Source organism: Lepisma saccharinum, chromosome 18 (assembly GCF_977018435.1).
Source record: "Lepisma saccharinum chromosome 18, izLepSacc3.1, whole genome shotgun sequence".
Taxonomy (NCBI): Eukaryota; Metazoa; Arthropoda; class Insecta; order Zygentoma; family Lepismatidae; genus Lepisma; species Lepisma saccharinum.
In genome coordinates, this window is record NC_139246.1 from 34,341,425 (window position 1) to 34,364,065 (window position 22,641).

At 38.7% G+C, this 22,641-nt stretch overlaps 2 protein-coding genes across 2 annotated transcripts in view; both read left to right on the forward strand.

Annotated features, from left to right (window-relative positions):
• Positions 1-22,641, forward strand: part of LOC146002207 (endoglucanase E-4-like) — a 240,248-nt gene that overhangs the window by 144,079 nt on the left and 73,528 nt on the right. The window lies entirely within an intron of this gene.
• On the forward strand, positions 5,174-18,015 carry LOC146002513 (uncharacterized). Its single transcript, XM_083140410.1, has 2 exons — positions 5,174-5,410; positions 13,589-18,015. Exons 1-2 carry the CDS (start codon positions 5,357-5,359, stop codon positions 17,618-17,620), a joined length of 4,086 nt encoding a protein of 1,361 aa, XP_082996536.1. The 5' UTR covers positions 5,174-5,356; the 3' UTR covers positions 17,621-18,015.

The following is a 22,641-nucleotide window of genomic DNA, read 5'->3' on the forward strand; positions in this document are numbered from 1 at the left end:
GTGACACGGGACCCTGTCGGACTGGTAGGAGTCGACATTTGTACTGTTGATAGCGTGCAGTGCAGTTGATACTGAATCATGTTGGAGCTGACAATGTTTCAAAGAGGGCAAATTCTTGGTGTCCGCTTTGCAGGCGCCTCTGTTGCCAATGTAGCCATGTTATTTGGCGTATCGAGAGGACTCTATCCAAGACCATGATGACATAATGGTGTGTCCGGAAAGACATCATCAGATAAACACCTGCGTTGACAAAAATGTACACTGAGTGACAGAGACAGACGGACACTGAGAAGGATTATGACCACATTTTGCATGAAGAATGGTGCAAGATTCCATTAGCCACCATCCAGAACTTGTATTTGTCCATTCCTCGGAGACTGCAGGTCGTTTTGGAAGCTAAAGGCGGTCCTGGACCTTATTAGCTACAGCATTCCGGCTTTTCTTCGCAGGTGTTTCCATATTTTTTCTATCCCCTGTATATTGCTATAATCTTACCTTAGTTTTTCTGCTTACGATTTAATTTACAAATGCCTCTCTTCATTCTCAAAACTGAATATCTGTAACAATTTTGAAGCACTGTCACCTGAATATTAGAAAACAGTGATTATGAACATATGTTAACATGATCATACCTAGGCTGGAACTAGAATTCCGCTGCCTAAATTGTCAGTCGATCACTCAACGTCCATGCAGCATCAATATTACACAAAGACAAAGGCTTATTTGTGCATATACAGGCCATAGCTAGGAAGCGACAAAGAGGGCGCGTGCTTTGGGCGGTGATAGCATGTGGCGCCAAAAATTAATAACTTTGAAATATGAATGTATGTTTGAAAATGCATATTGCTGAAATGCATTTATTACGATGATCGTGCTTCCTATAAGGATAGCAGTAGGCTATATTAGTGCTACATCAGCAGAGCAGATATATGATTACACTCAGGGTTCTTAACGGTCCAGGAACCAATAAATTCTAATGTTTTGCTACACAACCGGAAAATGTTTTCTCGCACAATTTAAATTCTGTCGAAGCTTTTTATTTCATTAAAGAAAAGGTTCCTGGACCGTATTAACATTGATCCGGAAGAAAAGTTCCTGGACTGAATTGAAATACTTTAAACATAAAATGGTTCTTTACGGTCCAGAATCGATTTTATCTCCTGGACCGGGATTGAATTTATATCAAATTACTGGACCTTTACAACCCAACTAGCACTGCTGATCCCTAGTATATAGCCCCACAACATCCTTCCAATTATTATTACATAATTATAAAGCTTATCATCATATGAGGATGCAGATTTACGTAAATGTGGATGTTGATTCAGTGTCGTTCAAGTACAGAGCAGTGGCGGCGCCAGAAGAGGAACAGAGGGAAGCGAACACCACCTGCAATTGACCGATTTCCCTTTCCGCCTCGCCAGACAAGAGACATTTGATAAATAAATGTCCCTCTAGCCAAAATATGCATTTTATATTATATTTAAGTGTATTCTGAATATAACTGCCTCCTACTCCAGAAAATATCCCCTCCCCCTGCCTCTTCACAAATTGTTTTCTAGCACCATCTCTGCTACAGAGTAGAACACACGAATATACATAACACGTATTGACGTATAGATATACAGGGTGACTCACCTAAAATTACCACCGGAAATATTTCGTAAACAACAATATATATTGAGACTTCTTTTGCAGATATATAGGTATGAGAGGGTCTCATAAAATTAGTGGACACAATACGTTCAAGTACGTAACGAAGTACGATTTTCTCCACAAACTTAGTTTTTTATGGAAATCCCATATTATTGTCAGCTCATTTTAAAGTACGAAAAATTCGTTAAGAATGGCATTTGTTACATTGTAATACGTCAAGTAGTTCTCAAGTAATTGTAACGTGAAGTTGACGTTTGAAACAAACATTCTCACAAGTTAATTCGTATCTCGTTACGGTACATATCACCCTTTTGACGTCATTCGTGTATCATAACAAACATGTTACTCTTCTGCATACTACGCGTTGTGTCTAGGAAAGTTCTTACGTTCCAACAACTGTGGGTTGCAGTAAAAGTTGTAGTTTGTACATAAGTAAGCTTTGACAAATTCTAAAATGTTCTGATAAATCTTACTGAGTTAACAAATATTTGTACATTAAAAAGTTTAAATTTTAAACATTCCGCCATGAGTTACATTCATAAAGGTTAATACATTAACATCTTTCTAATTTTTTATTGGCGTTCATTCATTTACGTCATATTTTTTTGTACATCAGAACAATCAACTCTTCGCGTTTGGTCATGAGAAATCTTCAAGTTTTCAAGTTTTAAACTTTACACCTTATGCATTTTTCTTTCATTCTTTCAAATTAATTTAACAAATTTATCAAATAAAGCAAAGACCTAACAAAGTACACTGATTAACCAGACGTTTGTAATGTATGTCAGAACTGTTGCTAAGAAAATAGTATTTTCAAACTCTGAAAAGGCCGAGATCATACTTATCTGTGGCGAGTGTAGGAAGAATTCAGCACAAGCGTGCAGGCTGTATGCACGACGGCATTTGCGCTCGGCTCTGCCGACAGGCATAGTGGGGATGCCCCTTCTGCGCTCAACTTCACGTTACAATTACTTGAGAACCACTTGACGTATTACAATGTAATAAACGCCATTCTTAATGATTTTTTTTTGTATTTCAAATGAGCTGAAAATAAAATGGGATTTCCATTAAAAAAGAAACTAAGTTTGTGTTGAAAATAGTACTTCCTTACGTAGTTGAACGTATTGTGTCCACTAATTTCATGAGCCCCTCTCATACGTAAGATGTTTTTAAATATTAATTGTTGTTTACGAAATATTTCCGGTTGTAATTTTAGGTGACTCACCCTATAAGGTCCTTACAGGGAATGTACACGTAGATATTATACACAAAGAAATACGTATTTGAGAAGCTACAAAAATGTGGCAGTGTGTAATATATTTTAGCACAAATAGTTATGTACAATAATAAATAAATCATCCAAGGCCTGCCCCCTCTGAGATATCTGGAAAAAGTTCATGTAATTCGAATGGTGATTTTGTAGTCTTATTTTATTATAAATGATTTTTTCCTGCGATTTGTAGGTTGTCAGTTACAGCAAAACTGTCATTGATTAATTGATTGGTTTTCTTTATTTTACTTCGCTCTTCTGCCACTTTTGGCTAATCGCGAAGGCACGGATGAGTGATTATTTGATGAATTTGATGAAGGGGCACTCACGGATACCAATACCCAGGCCGGGATTCGAACCCTGGACCTCTGGCGATGTAGCGCGCTATGCTAACCACTCTGTGACGGAGATAGGCAAATTAACTGTCCAACAATATAGTGAGAGAACATCACAAGAGACATTAGAATCACGTTTACTGCCGTAACTAGGGATGTGTTGGAGGGAAAATTTATGGTCGGAACGGGATTGAAAAGGAAAAATGAACAATCCTGACATTCGGGACTGAAAAATTCGTCGGTAAATTTCCGGGACGGAAATTTTCAAAATTTGCCGATGCGGTGAAAATCTAGATTTGTGCACACTATTTCCCCTTAAGGGCAGGAGGCCCAGTTTGTGTCCATCCAGACGTGAGTACCCTAAAGTGTTTCTGAAAAAGGACAAAAAGACAAAGAATTGTTCATCAACAAAGTGATAGATGTTTATGGAAAGATAGCAGACTGAAGTCTGAACAATTCAATTTGAATTTTATGACTTGTAAAGTATAATAATAATAATAATAATAATAATAATAATAATAATAATAATAATAATAATAATAATAATAATAAAAGTTTCTATGTCTGAAAGGTAAGATATGAAATCTTACTATGTCCCTCTGAGAAAATATCCTGTGTGCGCCCTTGATATCATCCAAAATTTTAAGATTGACTCCAATGCACAAAAGTAGAAATACGGGTAGTTGAAGGATTACGACCGGTGCAAGTGTGATGTATGGTCACGTGGTGCGTGCTAACTAATCAAATCACCGTTTAAAGCAGCAAACAGGCATTTGTTGAATCTTCTGAACTTGAACACCGCTTTCCGTCTAGTTAGTTGAACGTTATTTCCTTGCACCACCCTTGCACCAACCTGAAGCTGGATACACCTGCATTGCACCGAGTGTCAAAAAGTGCAGCCAACTAGACGGGGCTACTGTGGATCCTCATTCAAGCGCCACGATATCCGAGTCCTCGAAACATGTACGAATGGACATTAGTGGTGACGTCACAGCGGACAAATGAGTACGATTTGAGTCCAATCTACGTTGTCACTTGGTTTTGTTGTGTACTCTAGCATGTGAATTTCTATCACAAGGGGTAACTTTAAGTATTGTGACAGCAGTTATGAATTGTTTATTTAATTATTTATTTATTTATTCAATTACGGCCTCAACAGAGGTAAATCCTCCAATTACAGGAGGCAGATAAGCAATCTTACAAAAGATAAGTTTAGAAACACATACACAAAAAAAAGAAGAGAAAGAAAATGCCAAAAAAATGTAAGCGAAATAAAACCTAAGTTGTGAGCACTTGCAATTAACTAGATACGTGTGCTATGGCTGTGATGAAATGCAATGGAAAAATATAAACTACCATTTTTCTGTATTATCCAGTAAATAGGTACAAACTTTGTGAGAAATTCTAAATGTACTGTAAATTCGGTAGAAAATCCGAATTCTAAAGTAATTATAAAGTTATCTTATTGTTGTGTTGGACTCTTCACAGCATTTCAAAATGAATAAAAGAATGATAGATACATGCAGCTATTGTTCTTAAAGGAATATGCAGAAACAATGTTTCTAATTGGTCGTTTTTCCTATCCATTGAGAATATTACTACCTTGCAACAGCATAGAAAACATGATTAACTGATCACTTGTTCAGAACACACATTCCTCATGAAGAGTTTACTAATCCACCCGTTGAATGGGACCAAATCAATTTTATCCACCATTTTGTCCAATTCGACGACCTTCAATCTCCAAACATGTACGTGATGTAACGTTAATTTTTTAAAAAAGAAATCCACAACGGTAGACAATGCTACTTTTTCCATTTAATTGTAGTTCCATTGACGTTTCTGCTAGAAAATCGTTAAAGTACTTGTCTTTTGACACTTGTCAATTCTCTTCTTTTTTTCTTTCTTGCTGTATCATTGCCTTCCTGCACAGTTTGTTGGGTGAAACGAATCAGGTGTAACGGACCACGCTAGACCTACAGAATCTTTCAGTCGTTGTCGTCTGAAGTTTCAGTCAGTAAGGATTGCTGATTCTATTAGTAGTATGTCAGTGCGGGTTACAGTGTGACAAAAAAACAGCATCTGATAGAACAAAATGGCAAGAACTGCCTGCACAGCACTTCTGGTGTTGGGACTTAGCTTGTTTCAGGTAATGTGGAAACTTAAGACCACCATTGGCTCTTCGCCTGCACCATCAGTCGAAAAGTCCTTGCTTTCTGAAAACCAGACGCGCTATTCCAAATTCTAGAATGTGTATACGTGTGTATGTGTGTGTTTAGAATTTCTTCTAGTGGAATCTTCGCGAAATTTGCTTCCGCTGTTTTCTGGATGTGTTTGATAGTTTCGTGGCACCGTGAGCCTATTCTCTATCGTAGATATGTAGACAACATGAAAAGCAAACCACCACACAAATGCTCTAGAAGGACTTCTAAACAGATGAAATTTTTCGGAATTTGAAATATCATAGCAGTTTTTCGAAAACGTAAGCACAGACAAAGGTTGTTTCCCAACTGCTGGCGCTGTAATCATAGTAACCCCTTACCGATGAGTTTGTTTGCCATGGCCCCTGGGACAGCTTCTTTGCAAACACGGGGGTTAGTAGAAAGTGCAGTTATGGAGGAACTTTCTCAGGCAGGGAGACTACCATTCGACGTACGTTACATCTTTGTATTTATTGGTTTTACCAGTTTCCAAGTACATTCGTCGTTTCCTCTTTGCACGATATATTCAGCAATCAATGGCGGCCGGAGCTTGGGGAGGGGCAGTTTCCTCGCTTCCCCACATTTTGCCTCCAGACTACAGACTTGTGTAACAAGAAAAAGTAAACTGTCTTTGCCCCCCCCCCTCGTTTTGGCACCAAATGGTCGCAATTTCGCACTCTGCCTTATCATATAAATTAACTGGTCAGGAATATAAAGGTCTATACTTTACAGTCTTATAAACATATATATACACCACTGCACACATTACAGTCTTATAAACATTTTGCATTGTATTATTACTATATTACTTTTTTTTAGTTCACGATAGAAAATACTTCAAATATGATTAGATAATTCTCGTTAATAAGACAAGTAGGCTATATACATTCAGTGCCGCGGTAGATGAGTTGTCGAGGATTGGCTAAAGATGTTTCAACCATGACGCGCTTGCTTCAAGAATAAGTTTGCATTTGGAAATCATATGTAAATATATGTATGTTCTTAGAACTGCACAAATACAGTTACCACTACGTGTCAGGTGGAAGAGAGATTAACATTTGACAATGTATCTTGAATAAGTTATTCCTTAAATCCCGAATCTATCTCAAGAAGACAAAGTTCTGGAGGTTCTAACCTCAATGACAAACGTTACTGAAGCCACACTACTGAGATATCATTGAAATAATATAACATAATGAACATGAATTAGATTAGAGCCTGGTTAGATAAATGTCCCAAGCTACCACCATGTTGATTAATTGATTGAATTACGTATATTATTTTACGTCTCTTTTCTGTCACTTTTGGCTAATCGCAACGATGAAAATGAGCTCACAAAGAACACCCATGACCAGGCCGGGATTCGAACCCGTGACACCTTGCGTCGTAGGCACTGTGCTAACCACTCCGCCACGGAGGTCGGCACTAATGATGTGACTCTGATGTTAAGTAAACAAGGAAGAAACAAGTAATTATGACTTGAATTACTATAAATGCAAATTGTTTATTCATTAATTTTGTCAACTCGAGAACACTTACAGACTCGTACACACACGATTTTCAGTAACCGGTCTTGAGTTTAAAATATTACGTCACAGCTCGACTGAAGTTTGGCCACCTTAAAGCCAAGAGCAAACAAGCCGACGCCGTCGCCACCTTCTTACCAGAAGAACTGATAAGCTTTCGCATTAGAATTCGCATCATGACAATTTCCTCACACTGGTGTACCTTCTCATAAGTTAAACACAAGAATTCTCTCACAAATATCGAATAAATAGTGTTTATCATGTGCAAATTTCTATCCAAGGTTTACGTTGATTCATTACATTTCTTTGTTACAATCAAGTATTTGTGTATTTTTTACACAATACATTTAGGAGCCGAGTTGCATTTACCCTTAACACCACGCCTGTTCGTAAACTCCAGTCAAATCAGCCGAAGTCGACTACATCTGATCTTAATGCGAGGAAGGACAATTACGCACTAGTTGTGCATTTATTTTAATATCGTCGGATTGGGCACTGCTATTTAAAAAAGGGTTTAGTATGCAAGAGAGTATAAATTTTTCTACATGTTGCAAGTGGAAACTGTTTTTCAAGTTGATTAGTAAGCTAGACACGATGTTTGGGAAATATGATTAATAAGTATTTACAAAATCCCATGTATTCCTTATGGAAAACCGACTTCAACTGCAAGTTACGGCTAATCAAATGGGAGTTTCGACTTTTCCTACTACCATGACATAGTTCAACGTGTCCTTTTTCCGTCCATGTACTTTTCTACATCATTGGATGTTTGATATTCCCGAGAGAAGAAATAAAATAATGGTCCCATAAATCTAATGCATTTCTCCTTGCCTCATACGGCCATCCTGACAGTGTTGCCAAACCTAATGTGCATAAAAGAGCTACATTTCACCATTAATAGAGCTAAAGATGACTTTCAAGGAGCTACATTAACGAAGGCTGCATAAAGTGCCTCCTTAGGTGTCAGAGGGGTGGGGGCGCTGCTATTACCGTTAGCTTTAAGTGATGGCAATTATTCTTAGTTTTCACCACCGAGATTTGGCGGCATCACACATCTCAATAATCCAATGATGTTCATATGAAATCAAAAATAAAGGATTCTCGGATAATGATATTGTCATCTTCAGCTTAGCCACAGCGCTATATATAAAAATACATGGGGAAGAAAGAGGGGATGTGTGACGCAGCCTATAAATGAATATCACGTCACGTGCCAAATGTACACTCATGGCAAAGGTTGGTCTTTATGGGCCGGAACCAGTGGTGGCATCATGGTGGGGTAGAGGTCGGGTGCCACAGTTCACGGTCAAACGAGTGCACGAAAGAGCCAGATCTGGCTCCAAAAGAGCGAAGCTGGCAACAGTGATCGGCAGCTGCCCCAGAGAGAAAGACCTAGGGGAAATGTCCCTCCTCGCCTTAAACTCAGTCCAAGTACGGCTAGCTCCGCCCACTTCCGGCTCCGTGACGTCACGATGACGTATCCGGCTTACTTTGATTGTAAGATTTGTAAGCCATTCCCGATGCGACTGAGTTGGCTGACTGCAGACGAAAACTAGCAGAAAGCACGACGCAGAAGCTTTCAATCGCCTGCAATCAATTATTTGATGCCTTCCTAAGTAAGAAAGACAGCTGAAGGAAAAGGTGTAGTTAATATTATCTTATAATTCTTTCCGTGGATGTATATATGGGGAAAACATACAAAAACTGGCATCCGAAGAGAAAAAAGTATAAAACAATGAAAAAAGTAGATTTTGATCTGAACTGTAATGAAATAAATATTTTTAAAGCCATTTCATTTACAATAATTCAAGGTTGTTAGTTGGTGTTAATACACGCTACACTAAACTAAATTCACCAACCAATAAAATACTACAAAATAATTATTTTTTATGTGTAGGCATACAGTTGATTCGTTTTTGTCGGTTACTTTCTGTGCCAATTTCCAAAACTTGTCAAAATGTTATATTAATTTAGCCGAGCTTTATATAGAGGTGAGATTTAGTGCCATTTACACCTAATACTACTTCCAAACAAAGTCAACTGCTTTTAAACATGCTCAAGAGTCAAGCAGACGATCCACCACGCCATAATCCACGCTGTTCGTAAACTGCAGCGTCGAACAGCTTCGCTAGTGAGGTCGACGTGACGTTTCGTGTGACGTCTGCGTAATCCACTCGTAAGACCTAGTCTGAGTTGGCTAGAGTTTACGAACAGCCGTATCGGTCAACTTCTGCTATCCCTTATACTCATTACAGAAAAAGTCGAAAGCTTGTAAGGTAGTGGTTACCGTACAGAATTAGCCATCATATAGTCTATCCAATTGCGTTCATCTTCCATGCGGTGTGAAATTAAATGATTCCGTTTATAATTAACAATGCAATATTAAAGAATAAAGTATCTCAATTAGAACGAACTAACAAATGAAAAAATAACAATAAGGACACTTGTTATAAATTTAAAAGTGAAATTATTAGTCGTGTTAACGCGAATTAAATTGAACGTCTGCTGTGAATTCAACCGTAGTATTTCGTTCGGAGAATGTATTTTTCCCCATAAATATTTTACATGATTGTTTTATGTTGATAATTAGATTAATGCCTCAATTCTTGACATTCACACAATATTTTCTGGGACTACCTCTCCCCTCCTCCCCTCTAATTTTCTCTCCTCTCCTCTCCTGCACTCTCCTCTTCTCTCTACTACTTTTGCTTTTTCATCTCTCCTCTCCTTTCCTCTCCTCTTCTCTCTACTCCTTTTGCTTTTTCATCTCTTCTTTCCTCTCCACTTCTCTCTACTACTTTTGCTTTTCACCTCTCCTTTCCTCTCCTGCTCTCTCCTCTTCTCTCTACTACTTTTGCTTTTTCATCTCTCCTCTCGTCTCTTCTCACTTTCTTCGCTCTCCTCCCCATTCGCATACTCTCTTCTTATCTACTGTCCTCGCCTCTCACTCCACTCCGATCATTTGTTCTTTCGCCGGTTCCTTTCTTCTTATCTCTTTTCTTCTCTTGTCATCTCGTATCTTTTCTTATTCTTCTATCTTCTGGCTCCAATACACCTCTTATTTTCTTTCCATTTTTCTTAATCCCTTTCCTCTCATCTTTTCTTCTCCTCTCGTCTCCTCTAATCTTGTCTCCATTTCTTGCTTCGTCTCATTTCTGTTACCCTCCTCTGCTTTATGTTTCTTTCATCTCTCTCCTTTCCTAACTTCTCCACCCTCTGCCTCTTTCTCCTTCGCAAACAGACACATGGACACAATTGGAACGCAAATTCCTGGCTATACATTATAACACACAAAAACTACTCCTCACTTTCTCCTGATAAAAGGAAATCGAAGAATGAACAGGCATGAAGAGAAATGTTTACTCTCAGCATCACGATACATCATAACTTATTTTACCCTTCTACACTGTTGTGTCCTGCATTCTTCTTGTCATTTTAGTTTTTTCACTTCTGCTGAGCGATAAAAAAGTAGATGTCCATCGAGAGTGAAGTGTACAAGGACAAGAGCTTCGTTATTTAAGCATTTGGTTTTATTAACCACAAAACAATATTTTTCACAATCCGTGCATTCGCCGTTCATTCACATTACCCACACCCTTCCCAATCAAACAAACAGAATATATCCTGACAACGCGCAAGTTGTTTTCTTCTTCACCTTACATTATAATATAAACCTATCAATTTCTTCCTTCAACACACTGAGTGGAAAAGAAAGAAGAAAAAAAAGAAACTCTGATCACCGTGCAAAGCACATAACTCATTTCTATTACTTCCATAAAGTATTTTCTTACTTGCGATATAAACTAAATATTTACCTTTCATGACCAGCATGAAATTCAGCCTATATACAACACACCAACGCCTTTTGTAAGTTGGGTTGCCTAGTACAAAATATCGTTGTGCGACAACTATGTATTTGCGAACGCTGTACTAATCGTATCTTCAACAACGTAGCTAGACGTTTTGGATATTTTGGCGTCCTACACAGGATTGTGGTTTGTCCCACCCCTATGCACTACCAATTACCGACATGCTATGTGCATCCTTCTATATTTTTTTCTCATGCCATGATTTGTGATATTTCCATGCAACAAATTTTGAGAGATCCAAGAAAAACTTATTAACAATAATATAAGTTATATTGAAAGATTCGTAGTTCACAGGGCGATTCTTAATAAGTTTAGCATATTAAAAAAATCTGTTATGTCATAGTGTCTGAAGAACATCTTTAAAAACGTACTATGAGTTTGTATTTTAGGAAACGAAAATACCAGGTGTATGTTACAAGAATGTACTCCTGCCAAGTGTAAACTTCTCCGTTACGTATTCTGACTCAGTTGTACTTTTTTAAAAAATAAAAGCTTTGAATGGTGCTCTATATGTATGTCGCCCTAGGCTCCAGCCCCCCCAGTCTCCCCTCGTTACGGACCTGTGTATCTTAGTCGTAAAATGAAAGAAATATGGAATTTCCAAAATTGGAGAAGGACACGCATGAATCAAATTCAACGGACAATGGCCATTGTTCAACTCAACCTCCTAATCACGGACTGTATTTATGTTCTTTGACTTGACAATAGAGGACACATATCTGCAGGTTAAATTGTATTTACGATTCAGTCATAATTTCGCATCCCGGACAGGTCAGAAAGACAATATGAATATCTTGCAGTAACAAGGAACAACATCCAGGTTTGTTCACTGTCTTGCTGAACTTGAGTCATTATTGAAAAGTATTTTGGCCTCCATGTCCGTCAGTAAATCTCGTACGACAACTATTGCTTCTAAGACATTATTAGCATTCTAACAATTTAGATGGATATGATTGGATATCTCTAATAGACATACAGTATATAGAAGTTGTAACAACTGTCACTTCTCCGCTCTTCCCACTCACATATATGTACTTTCCATCTACATGTTGGTAACTTAAATAAATCCCACAATCTTTCACTCCATCTATATATTTTATCTACCTCAATCTTCCTGTTTTCAATCATTGGCTGCACCTGTACTTCACTAGAAAAATTCCTGATTATCCACTACCCTTAACGTGATTGGCAAAAGTAAGATAATTCTTGCTACATATCATTTGATAAACTTGCACAACGTAATCTAACTAGTGTATGTGGTAATGGGTGTTTACTCCATTCCTCCTATGGACAAAATATGTCCGTATGTTAGCTTTCATTCCTGCCGCCTCTTGATGATATATCATGACTGTATGGCGGTATGCATAAGTATTCCCAAGCAAACTATATACCGCCATGTTTATTCTCTTTGTTTTACGCTCTGCACCAGTATCAATAAAATTTCATTTCTCATTCCTACGATATAAGATAAAAAACAATGAAAGTAATTATGGACAACAACCGCGCAATACTTATGCATACCCATGTATCATAAATATTTGTTTTAAACTTTCTGGTTAAAAACACAAAAACCTTCATGAAAAATATATGTACAAACAAATCATCAATAACTGTAAATATTTGTAACACATGGTATTTGAAAATTAACAACTTATAATTAAGCAAAACCGAAATCGTGAAAGTTATCTATTAAGAGAAATATACCAAAAAATGTAACTCACTCAAGATGAGAATTTTTTTAGTGTGCACGAAAGTCTGATTTTTTTAAAACAAATATTAACTTTATATTCAAAGAAGCATCAAGCATAATGTAAACGGCTTAGTTTGTTTAACGACAAGAACATATGAAATATTCTGACCAATAGAAGTGTTGCAAGGTACGAGGGGAGGCTGATAAGTATTGAGCCTTACCCAGAAAAAATGGAGCTAGGAGCCTGAAATTTGCAGTGTGTACTGGTCAATTCTTTTATATGTAATGGTTCAAAAATCGACTTTCTATGATTTTAATTTCCCTTTGGTTTTCAGGTCCAAAGTGAAAATGGCAGCACCTCCAGGAAAGTTGGGAAAAGCTCTGCAAACGCGTCATTTTGTTGCATGATAATGTCACGCCACACTCTGCAGGTGAAACAATGGTGACATTGACCTCCTTAGGTTTTCAAGTGTTGTCCCACCCTATTCGCCTGATCTGGCTCCATCTGACTATCATCTTTTCCCCCCATCGAAAAAAACACCTAAAGGGACAACGATTTTGAGTGTTCAGGAATCAACTCATGCTGCAAATGAGTTGTTACCTTTGGACCTGAAAAACAAAGAGAAATTAAAATCATAGAAAGTCGATTCTTGCACCATTACATATAGAAGAATTGACCAGTACACACTGTAAATTTCAACCTCGTAGCTCATTTTTTTCTGGGTAAGGCTCAATACTTATCAGCCTCTCCTCGTACAACAGAAATTAGGATAAAAAGCAAATGTTCTTACGTTGGCTTGCAGAGTGTGTGAAAAGGGGATCACAGTGACGAGATAGTTATGCTGTTTTAATGCTTTGATTGATTTGATTTATTTAACGTCACTTACAATCAATCACTTCATTATATTATTTTTAATACTTTCAGCCTTGACTTCACCTTCTACAAAGACAAATACTTTCAGTGTATGCATGTAATGTACATTTTCCACAAGGAATGTACTCCCTGTGATGATTTTCTAATTAAATATTTTTTCGTTGCAGGACTTGTCCTTGGCCAATGACAGAACGACTCCATCCACTAGTGTCCTGGACACTTTGAAGCACCCTGTAGCAGGCGAAGTAGAAGCTACCCTAGGAGCAGCGGTGGAGCTACGGAACAATCTAGTCAACACCCTTGGCGCCTTTCTGGAGTACCCTTATCTACGAATTAGCAACAAGTACTGGTCTGCATTGAAGGACATTTACGATGGTGTACGGCTGAGACGGATCAGCATGGTGGACATCGTAATGGACATTCAGAAGTATAAATCGAAAAGAGCTGAGGACCAGTTTCTTGGAGTTCTGAGTCGGCTTGAAAATACTGTATCTTGTAGATATGTCTGCCAAGTACGTCACTTGCAGGAGGCCCTGAAGACCCTAGAGCTGACGTTAGATGAGGTTCTCAAGAACACAACGCAAGGGATATTCCAGAATGTACCACAATTCACCAAAGACCAGTTGGGTTCGCTATGGTTCTCTAAACTGAGTGATAGGGTTAAGACGTTTCTTCCAGTATCCTGTGACCGACAGTCGTCTTTGCAGAATGCAATCTTGGAAGGCCTGAGGAAGAAGTACATACCGTTAAATACTAATGTCTTTGCCCTTCTTCTGCTCAACTTGGAGTATCCTGCAATAACGCCATACGGACTAGAAAAGATTAAATACGTTGCGACAAGCCTTCTGAAGCTTTCGCCAAATAAGGAACTTGATGTAGAGCTACAGAGATGTGACTTTCAGAAGCATCGTGACCTGTATTCGCTGCTGAGAGGCATTCTGAAGTTTATGAAGATGTCACCCAATATACAGGACCATGTTCTGAGGGCTGTGATAGGTTCCGCCGCGGAGCATGTGATTGAGGACCCAATCAGACGTCCCATATCTCTCATATCTGAAGATTACAATGTCCGCGAGTCTGGCTTGTTAAACCTTAATGGGCTTTTCAAGGTGATGCAATCCAAAAAGTTCCCACCGGATGTGCTTGAAGCGGCAAGCATCATTCAGAAAGACATTGTGAAAGGGTATGTTTACAAACTACCAATCGTCGAGCAGCAACGGTTATACTACCAGTACAGCGACCCTCTAGCTTTGCTACTTGCCATTCTTGAAAGGATAAGACTTGGCTCTCCAGATTCTAGCTCCAAGCTGCCCATCATCAAGTCCCTTGTGGTGCATGTACGCCATAAGTTCTGTAAGGAAAATGGAATAGAATGTTCTCCAAGATCCAAAGAGGAAGTAATGCATTTGTTGGAATCTTTCGGAACACTTGCTTTGGATGTTAAATATGTGAAGATGACTGTCGACCTGATGATGATATTCTCCAGGAAAAATCTTGAGTGGGAGAGCATAATGAACAAGTTGTCTTCTAATCAGTTCTCAAACCCACGCTTGATATTCCTGAACATCGTTCATTCTTTGCTTAAAATGCCGGAGGTCGAGCAGCTATTGGACAAAGAGGAGAAATGTCACCTCAGTCTCTTCACCGAGAGTTTCGTCGCTTCTGACAACGACGCGGTGATTCCAAGAGCGGTTAACAAAACGCACGTGGACGTCCCCGTGTACGACAAACAGCAACAATGCTTTGCCCGATGCCTGGGACCCGAAGTAAACATCGCATGGAAACCCAACTTATCTACGACCAAAATACTAAAAACACGTCCGCTGCTCTTCAAGCCTAGGAACAGAGGAAGTTCTGTCAATATTCTCAACCTGAGCAAAGAGAAACTTCCACAACAACTTAATGATCGCGTAATAACCAGAATCCAAAAAGTTCCTTTTAAGGTTCTCGTATCGGCATTCAGAAGCGACATACCTGTGTCCTATCTTGATCACCTTAGAGCCTACATCACTAATCCCGCATCACTAAAAGTCCTCGAAAACTTTAACTACAATCTGTATTCGAACCTAGGAGATCTTTTGAGAGGCCTGTTACTGTACATCAAAAATCGGTCAGGTCAGGATCCGAAATTAGTGCAAGTAATAAGCAAGTCGATGCCTTACATTGCAAATGACGGCAAGGCTGCTGAAGGGTTCCAGGTTCAAGACGTGTACTTGAAGACCGAAGCAAGAAAAGATGGGAAGCATGAGAGCTTGAACACTATTTTTTCAGGTATTCAAGAGAAGTGCCTCGATCCTGATGACTCTAATTTACTGAAGAACATACTACGTCACTTCAAAGCAAAGTGTAAGAATTTCGCCTCCAATCGCAGATGCATGTGCCCTGTACGCTGGATAAAGGACTGGAACACGATAGAGAAGCAACAGCCGTGGGAGATACAACAAGCCCAAAAGGTGCAAATAAATGTTATTAACCTCAATATTAATAATGTTTTCGGACCTCCAGTATTGCCAATTTGGTCTCCGCAGGACACGAACTTTGGAAAGCAACATATATTTGCATTAACTCCTTCAAATGCTACCAGTGTTCCGATTCACTCCAAAGTTCCAGTCGCCACCACAAGACCACACACCAGACAGCCAATAAAATATACACCGCCTTCAATATCGGTAACTCAGAGAACTACAAAGAACTGTTCTACAAAAACCACTGGAGCACCTGTAACAGTAGTATTTCCTGTAATTACTTCTAAGCCGAAGCAATCTACACACCGCTTCAAACCAACTGACTCGATGTATGCGGTTACAACTAAAAAATCTCTCAAATCAACAACCAAATTTTTTCCTGCTTTCACAAGGATACCCAGTACACGTCGTATCATAAAGCGAACCAAAGCACCAGTATTACCTTGGGTTACCGTAAAAGTACCGACAATAAAGCCATTCCCAATAGTAATTCCCACCGTAAGACACACTCCTATAGTACCATTTACCTATAAGACCACAACACGTTCGTCTTTGCTTGTTTCTAAGCCATCAAAACTAACAACAAAGGTCAGTTTGCAGACGACAAGAAAACCAGGGTTTATTACCATGAAGCCAACAATAAAGTCAACAGTCACAATTGTTGCTAGGCCAACTAAAGATAAAACAAACCCTCTACTTCAAACAACAAGACAGGCATTCACCATGAAGCCAAAACCAACTACCACAAAACGAATGACGTCATCAAAGCCCAAAATTACACATTTACCAACGAGGAAACCATTAACTTTCACAAAACCAACACAGCTTCACACGGCTCCAACTCACAGAATTCCGACAGTGTTGTCATCACGTTGGCCGACAATATTGCCATTCAAACCAACAAAGGTAGGGCATGTCAGTAAAAAAATAGTACCCACCAAGGCACCAGGAAAAGTTCCTATTACATACCCAGCTAAGCTCTCGACTATTTTCATACCGTCAAAAGTATCAGAGAAAGATATATGTGAAGAAATCGTTGGCAACATCTGGACTATATCTTCAATTCATTTTGATATAATCGATGTACTTCGTGCAATACCGAAAGATACCTTACCGCCAAGCAGTAAGACAGACTTGGAAGAATTGTACAAGTTATTCTCCAACAATCAAATAAACTTCAACGTTTACGTTCAAGACTTCAAAATTGAAAATTACCAGACAAGAGGGGAGTTCCTCGTCGCACTGTTCAAGTACATGCTGAACAACGCTCGAGTCCCAATAGAGATAAAGAAGCTAATCGAAAAGCTTCAAATTTATGTTAAACTGGACGGACCAGGTGCAAAACCAATCAATATCATAAATATCGATTCTCAGTACAAAGGAAATATTGGTGTAAGCAGCACAACAATTGCAGTTGACATGGGAAGCTTATTTGATAAGCTGAAATACTCGTACTATACGCCAAAAGAGATTAGGACGTCTTGTAAACTGTTGATGAACTTTCTTTCTTCAGACCTAGGTGATGAGATTATAAGCTCTTTCGAATTTGATATGTTCAATACGAAGAGAAAGTTCCTTACTGGCTTACTACAACATATCAAGAAAATACCTAAACTTGATTATCTAATCAAGAAAGCAGTGACGGAAATTGAGCCTCACTTAAACAAACTATATGGGCCAAACGAGCTTGTCTCATTTAGTTACTATACTGATCCTATAGATGACCTGTTATAGATACCCTTGCATGAAAATACTACAAAATTGTCTTGTTTTTTAAATGTATTCTTAGATTTTAACTGATATGTAAAATTTCTTACGAACAATCACTGTACAGTAATATTAAACCACAATATCTTAATTTTTTGTAGCAAACTAGCAGCTACAAATTGCTAACTTATTTACATTTTAAAGCAAATTTTAAACTACTGTTACTTCATAACTCTAAGAACTAGTATTCTGATAGTATAATGTACTCAACATGAAACTGAAATGTAGCACAGAATGTAGATTGTGACCTATTAATATGATAATATTTTACACTGGTTTAAAGGTGATGTTCTCACAGAAATATTTGATTCATTGCATTCAGATTTGTAATAAATTGTACATTTGCAAAATTTGTGTTTCTGTGTTTATTGACTACTATTGTATGTAATTGATGCATACTTTGTCATTTTGGTGACAAGAGGAGTACTTGCCAAATATCTCCATTCATTACATAAAATCATTTGTTTATTACTTTTTCATACTATTTATACTATATACGTATAAGAACTGAATTTTGTAATTTTCTCATATATCCTTAATTCTATTGGGTACCACAAATAAAGTTGCCTTATTCAGACCCCTGTGGAGTAGGGTGTATCGAAAAAAACTTTTTTTCGAAATGTTAAGGTGGCTAGAGCGGAAAAGTGGCCATTTGTGACCAAAAAAAACGTCTGATTTTTTTCAGATTTTTTGGAGGTCGTTTAGGTGGCGCGCATCGACCTTGAAATTTTGATAGTGATTTGGTAATGCAACACGCACAACAATTTCACAAAAATGTCATTATTTGGCTATTTCATGTATTTTTTCTGCATTATGGTCATTTATTGTTTTGTTTATGGCAAATATGTTACATTCGTGCCTTAGGGGTGGTTTCCTATGCTGTTTACGTATACTTTTGGTCAAAAATTGTCAATTTGAGGCTAAAAATTCCTTTTTGTCTATTGATTTCGACTTTGTGTTTTATTCGAAGGTTTTCCGATATAAAAGACTAAATATTTTTTTTGGCTTTCTAATTGCTAACCGTTCCTCAATTACTGTCCAGCGCTTCGCTTATTTTCATAGCTTATTATGCTTTGAAAATAACCCAGAGCTCACCACGAGGAGGTGTCTGGACTGCGAGCTCCAAATAATTATGTTGGCAAACATAATTTTACTAAAGGGCAGGCCAAGATTTTCTTCTAGTTTTCTTCTTGAACTTTATAGTCACTTTTTGTTCGAAATGTCGGCATATATTCTCTAGATTCCAATTTCGCTTTGATGTAGCCATGACGTGCGCTGGCGCCGAAAACGGAAGAAGCAGCAAGTCTTGAATTTCCGATATTTTTTTGTTTATAATGTAGTCATCTACTTCTTCATTTGTAATATTATTGGTCAACGGAGGCTCGTGGAGGGAGCATGACGCCCAATCAACCATGTCATAGTATTGGTCTGCATTAAAATTGATGGTTGGTAAAACAAAAGTGCGAATTCTTTTGCTTTTTTCAATCCTCTTGCTTTCTTAATTATTTGCCAACCAAGACTTCTTATTTCTGGGTTTTGGTCGGTTATTAAACCAGCAGGAGATTTTCAGGATGGGCAAAGAATGCGTTTTGTTGAATGACCCTATTAATCAGATCTCTCAAGTGGTGTGGGAGAAATCGGGACAAGTGGATCAAATTCCAGAGGTGTCGGGCTCCGTCAGTTATCGATGGTTCCTTATTGATCCCAAACCATACCGGTGCGTACACCTTCATTATGTGGTATGTAGTATGCGCACGTCATGGCTACATCAAAGAGAAATTGGAATCTAGAGAACATATGCCGACATTTCGAACAAAAGGTTACTATAAAGTTCAAGGAGAAAACTAGAAGAAAATCTTGGCCTGCCCCTTAGTCAAATTATGTTTGCCAACATAATTATTTGGAGCTCGCAGTCCAGACACCTCCTCGTGGTGAGCTCTGGGTTTTTTTCAAAGCATAATAAGCTATGAAAATAAGCGAAGCGCTGGACAGTAATTGAGGAACGGTTAGCAATTAGAAAGCCAAAAAATTTTATTTAGTCTTTTATATCGGAAAACTTTCGAATAAAACACAAAGTCGAAATCGTTAGAAAAAATGGAGTTTTTAGCCTCAAATTGACAATTTTTGACCAAAAGCATACGTAAACAGCATAGGAAACCAACCCTAAGGCACGAATGTAACAAATTTGCCATAAACAAAACAATAAATGACCATAATGCAGAAAAAATACATGAAATAGCCAAATAATGACATTTTTGTGAAATTGTTGTGCGTGTTGCATAACCAAATCACTATCAAAACTTCAAGGTCCAAAAAATCTGAAAAAAATCAGACGTGTTTTTGGTCACAAATGGCCACTTTTCCGCTCTAGCCACCTCAACATTTCGAAAAAAAGTTTTCTTCAGTACACCCTACTGTGGAGCCAGTTTGAAGCATCGGATTGTGTTGTAAGTTGGTATAGAGACTCTGGAGACCATGGAGAAGCGAATGGTGACGGAAAAAATAGTTCAAAGTTTCACCACCAGGTTGAAATGTGACGCTAAAAGCTGGTGCACAGTGAAGAACATCCCGGGAAACGCTTCGTGAGACCATTTATAATGCTGCTTTGAGCTTCCATCCAAATGTTCATTCACGTTGACAGGGCACATGCTGAACAATGCTATGCGTACATTAACTCAAATTACTGCTTGTCGTTACTTCAGCGCCACATTTCAACCTGGTGGTGAAAATTTGAACTATTTTTTCTCATCAGCATTTGCTTCTTCATGGTCTAAATATTCTCTATACCAAGTTTCACTGCAATCACTTGCTTCGAATGGGCCCCAGGTGGCTCTGGGTAGGGTGAATTTATTTCTAAGCGCCACATTTCCACCTGGTGGTGAAAATTTGAACATCTTTTTTGTCAGCATTCGCTTCTCCATGGTCTCCATAGCTTCTATACCAAGTTACACCGCAATCGATGGTTCAGATTCCAGAGGGCTCTAAGTAGGCAACTTCAATCGTAGCCACCCAGTACTTGTAATTCGGCTATTCTTATTTTACGTAACTATCAACCTATTTAAATTAATTGCAATGTTGTGGATTAATTATAAGGTTGTTAAACAGGGGAAAACGTACGTCCGTGCCATACCAGGGGTACGAACTTAGGATTTCTTCATCGTAGCACGATACGCTAACCACTTTGGCACGGATACTGGAACGCTTCTGAATTCTTTAGAACATAATTTACTCCCAAGACAGGCCATCACCATAAAGCCAAAAACAACTACCACAAAACATATGACGTCATCAAATCCAAAATTGTACACCAAGGCTAGACAATAACTCAAAATTTCAGCACTTCATTGATTGATTGATTGATTGAATTTGAAATTTTGGGTGCGTCAGCACTTAGGCGATTTTGCACCCGTTACATTATTCGGGATCAAGCTCCTTACCATTACTAAAATATAACTAATATAACACAAGTGTAATGTCGGAGGACTAAAATATTCTTTACCTGGGTTAAAGCTGAAGCATAAGGACAAACACAGGATAACACACACACAGTTCTACAAGGATTATACTGGGCGTAGGTCCAGACGCCTGAGCATTGTTAGTCTGCAAAATGCAGTACTGGATGTACTACGTGGAAGTGAGGTTCACAATTGGATGAATTACGTGGAAGTGAGGGTGACAATTGGGTGCACTACGTGGAAGTGAGGTTGACAATTGGGTGTACTACGTGGAAGTAAGGTTGACGATTGGGTGTACAATGTTGAAGTGAGGTTGACAAATGGATGTACTACGTGGAAGTGAGGTTGACAATTGGGTATACTACGTGGAAGTGAGGTTGACAATTGGGTGTACTACGTGGAAGTGAGGGTGACAATTGGGTGCACTACGTTGAAGTGAGGTTGACAATTGGGTGTACTACGTGGAAGTGAGGTTGACGATTGGGTGTACAATGTTGAAGTGAGGTTGACAAATGGATGTACTACGTGGAAGTGAGGTTGACAATTGGGTACACTACGTGGAAGTGAGGGTGACAATTGGGTGTACTACGTGGAAGTGAGGGTGACAATTGGGTGCACTACGTTGAAGTGAGGTTGACAATTGGGTGTACTACGTGGAAGTGAGGTTGACGATTGGGTGTACAATGTTGAAGTGAATTTGACAAATGGATGTACTACGTGGAAGTGAGGTTGACAATTGGGTACACTACGTGGAAGTGAGGTTGACAATTGGGTGTACTACGTGGAAGTGAGGGTGACAATTGGGTGCACTACGTTGAAGTGAGGTTGACAATTAGGTGTACTACATGGAAGTGAGGTTGACGATTGGGTGTACAATGTTGAAGTGAGGTTGACAAATGGATGTACTACGTGGAAGTGAGGTTGACAATTGGGTACACTACGTGGAAGTGAGGTTGACAATTGGGTGTACTACGTGGAAGTGAGGTTGACAATTGGGTACACTACGTTAAAGTGAGATTGACAATTAGGTGTACTACGCGGAAGGGTCATCCCGCCACCACTTCAGAGAATGAAAATTACTGATGCAACTTACAGAACACCAACAGTGTTCCCTACAGTGGCCCATTATATTGCCATTCACATCAACAAAGCTAGGATATGTAGGTTTACTTCCTAGACTTATTCTGTAATCCACGCAAGGATGTCCTGAATTGATATAATTATATGACATCTTAAATATCTGCGACATTTTAATGTCACAAAACGGGAATGTTTTGATCCCTCTTCAATATTGTAACGTTGCCCAGTCTTTTATCACTGTTATAATTGTAGGGTTTGATTGATTGTTTGATATGCTTTCGCTTTTCTGCCACTTTTGGCTTATTTGTGAAGATGGGGATGAGTGATGATATGATGAAATTGATGAATGGACACTCACAAACATCCGTGCCCAGACCAGAATTTAAACCCGAGACCCCTGGCGTTGTAGCGCGATGTGCTAACCACTCCGCCACGGGGGCCGGCTATAATTGA

What these genes read in the sequence shown, in the direction of transcription:
- LOC146002513 (XM_083140410.1), top strand. Translation starts at nt 5,357, where the DNA reads ATGGCAAGAACTGCCTGCACAGCACTTCTGGTGTTGGGACTTAGCTTG. An exon ending in TGGGACTTAGCTTGTTTCAG is followed by an intron (nt 5,411 to 13,588) that starts GTAATGTGGAAA and finishes TTTTCGTTGCAG; the next exon opens with GACTTGTCCTTGGCCAATGA.